General features: G+C 32.9%; 1 protein-coding gene across 1 annotated transcript; it reads right to left on the bottom strand.

Moving 5' to 3' along the window:
- Window positions 1-921: 921 nt before the first annotated feature.
- On the bottom strand, window positions 922-1,890 carry LOC107884122 (THAP domain-containing protein 1-like). Its single transcript, XM_016805621.1, has 3 exons — window positions 1,683-1,890; window positions 1,330-1,504; window positions 922-964 (listed from the first exon to the last, which is right to left on the bottom strand). Exons 1-3 carry the CDS (start codon window positions 1,888-1,890, stop codon window positions 922-924), a joined length of 426 nt encoding a protein of 141 aa, XP_016661110.1.
- Window positions 1,891-3,298: the final 1,408 nt, after the last annotated feature.

The following is a 3,298-nucleotide window of genomic DNA, read 5'->3' on the forward strand; positions in this document are numbered from 1 at the left end:
TTTTATGGTGTTTTTCCCATCGCTTTTGAAAACTATCGAGAATTTTATAATTTTACTTCCTAAATGCACCAACTAGATTCACTTTCCCATGGAACAAGATAGAAAATTGAAGCAGTTTTACTGCCCCAAACCGTGATAATAGACATGATGACACACTGATAACAGTTATTTATATAAATAATTTTTTGCTTAATTTATGTTACAATTTGTTAACATTATATTATATAACTATACATTTTAAATTAGTTATTTTTAGGCAGTGAGTGTACTCAATCTCCAAAAATTACAGAATGAGAAATAAAGATTTTAGAGTATTAATATTATCATTACGAGTATATTATAATTATTATATTACTATATTGGGTATGGGTATACCTACAACCAACATATAATTAATTAAAAAAAATATTTGTAATTACGTATTATCATATTTTAATATAATATTAACAGTTGAACGTAAAAGATAAAGCACGGAAAGTTAATATTAATGTAATTGCGCTGTATTTATTTTATTTACCATTTATTAGATTTTACTATAAGTATTATATTTAAATAAGTAATGATTCAATAACTACAAATCAAGTTTTGTTATAATATAGTTTCTACGATTTATATGTTGGGACATAAATTTAGGTGAGCAGTATCTTAATTTATAATCGGTAGTTCATAGGTACGCGAGGGTATTGAAAATATTACGGCGGTATTTGTGTATAATGAATTTTATAATGATACGAATCGTACCGGACGAACGTTCATTGACAAATAAACGGCTCTCCCGAACGTGCACTCGTCGCCGCCGTCGGCCGGTTGCGAATTGCGAATAGTAGGCGTGACTTCAACGCCGCGCGCTTGCTAACAGCGCATCCTCTTGGTCGTTGCACGCGTACATTTTTCGTGACACGTCCTCTTAACAGAGGATGTCTAGTTTCTAATGGCTGATACATGTGGTAAACTCAAGATGGACCTAAATGAATACAATATAAATATAGTCAAATACAAAAATAGTTTACATTTTTGTAATGCATCATAAAATTCTATAAGCAATCAAAAATCTAACCGACAAAATGCATAAGCCTTAGGTGAATAATAGTGTAGAGTAAGTGCAAACTCTTTAATGTCTGTGCTATAGCGGCGGCCTTTAGGTTTGCGTCCAATATTTTTTTAATTCATGCTTAAAAATTTCAGCTGACATTCCACCAAATTTATCAAGCATAATATCTTCATACTCTACCTTGATTTCTTATATTTTTCAAAAGGTCTTTTAATGATTTAATGGTTTTATTTTGCCTTCGAACTTTTTGTTGTAATAATTTAATTTTCCTTCTGTACCTGGTTGGAGTTCTTTGAGGAGATGGTAAAGTTAATTGATTAAAACTACGTTTGGATGGTGTTATAATTAGTGGTAATTTTATTGGAGTTAATAAACAGGAATCATTTAAGACCTCAACGTCATATGGGGCACATCTAGTACTAAGATTTATTGGTAAATCTTCACTTGATATACCTATAAATATAACAAACAATTTACCTATTAGTTGTTGGGTAACTTATAAATTAAATTATAGGTATTACATTTTTTTTTTGTGGTTGGTTTGAAAAGAGTTTAGTAGGCAATAATGTGGAGTGAACTGATGGTTCAAAAACTGATGGTATAGCATAATTTTTCAAAGTTAATTTGTAACTTCCTCCTGGATTATCATAAAAGTCTGATCGTTCAAAATGATCACTACATAAGCGACTTCCAGCATTTGGCACAAATCCTATGCGACCAATAGCATTAAACCAACCTTTTAAACCTTCGGCATCACTTGGAGGAAATCTAAAAAAATGTATATTTGACCTCGATTTTGCTCTATTTGTACAGCGATGAGCTGAACAGGTAGTCGGCATGTTTAATTAAGTACTTAAAACTACAAAACTTCATTACTATTAAGCTGTGACGCTGTGTATCAACGGAGCGAAGTAAACTAATATATTCGATATACATCGATGTAATCGTATATAATTTTATGTATCTACAGTGTTTAAACTTTAATTGTAATTTATTCAATGATCAGACCGTTATTATTATGATTACATTATTATGAAATATGTTTGAATAATACTTTTCTTTAAATCAAACCGCAAAATATACCAACGTTAAAGGACCAAACAATAATGCAATATTTATTGAATCAAAAACAAAATTGTGCACTTGTGCGTTGGAACGAAGACCGACTGATATTTTGTGAACGCGAATTTTAAAGTATACAAACCGAATTTGCGTACAAACCGCATATCCACGGGTCTTAAAAGAAATACACTTAACAAATAGAGCACAGACGGCAATTGGAAAGACGAAACGAATCGAGAAAAACGAAAAAAGCAATAATAACGACCGACGTTGCCGAAAAACGGCGTAAAAAGCATTTGAAAACCAACTGACCGCCGCTCTGCCACGGCGAAGGTACCTACGCGATTTGACGCGCCAAGGAATCGACGGGAACGGGTCGGCTGACTGTAGAAACGAAGCGGTGTTAAATTATTTACGCCACGGTTTCACTTAGCCATCGTTTTCTGTTCCACGGGTGGCTTGCAGACAGCTGATTTCATTCTTCATTTTATAGTATTAGACTAGCTCTCCGAGCGTCGTTGGGGGAAACCCCCAAACCCCCCGGTGTTTGCCCCGAGTGTTGTCGATGTCGGAATCTGCAGTGGTCTCAATTTGTTGGTTGTATTTAAAAATTATAAGTATAATAAAAATATAAAATACGCGTCCGGTGAAATAAAATGGAGGTGCAATAACAAAAATTGTAATGCATTTATAAAAACTGTTGGAGCTGAGCAGCATTAACACATTTTGCAAATGATACTCACATTACTTCATGCCTTCCAATTTCCATCCAAACACTAGAAAGACAAGAAATAAGTAGTTGTGTAAAGAGGAAAGCGGTAGAAGATATTCGTGATAAACCGGGTAAATACATTTCAAAATTAATTAGTAATAAAATAGGTACACGTGTCGTATGCTATCAGAGATTGCATACGACACATGTATATAGTCATTTTTTGTAGATGGTATACACCTCTTATAGTTAAAATATTAAATACTGATATATTTTTTCTTTTAGCTAAAATATTAAACATGGGATTAGAATGTTGTAGTAGTACAATAAAAAACTCTACAAATTTAACTTCAAATGACATGTCGTTGGTAAAGAGAAACATGTATAATGCACGTAGAAAATTAATGCCACCAGTTCCAACTTCGCGATCTGAAGTTATTTCTTCGCTTATTCAGATGGCACCAAAAACGATC

The sequence above is a fragment of the Acyrthosiphon pisum genome, chromosome A2 (genome assembly GCF_005508785.2).
Source record: "Acyrthosiphon pisum isolate AL4f chromosome A2, pea_aphid_22Mar2018_4r6ur, whole genome shotgun sequence".
NCBI classification, from domain to species: domain Eukaryota; kingdom Metazoa; phylum Arthropoda; class Insecta; order Hemiptera; family Aphididae; genus Acyrthosiphon; species Acyrthosiphon pisum.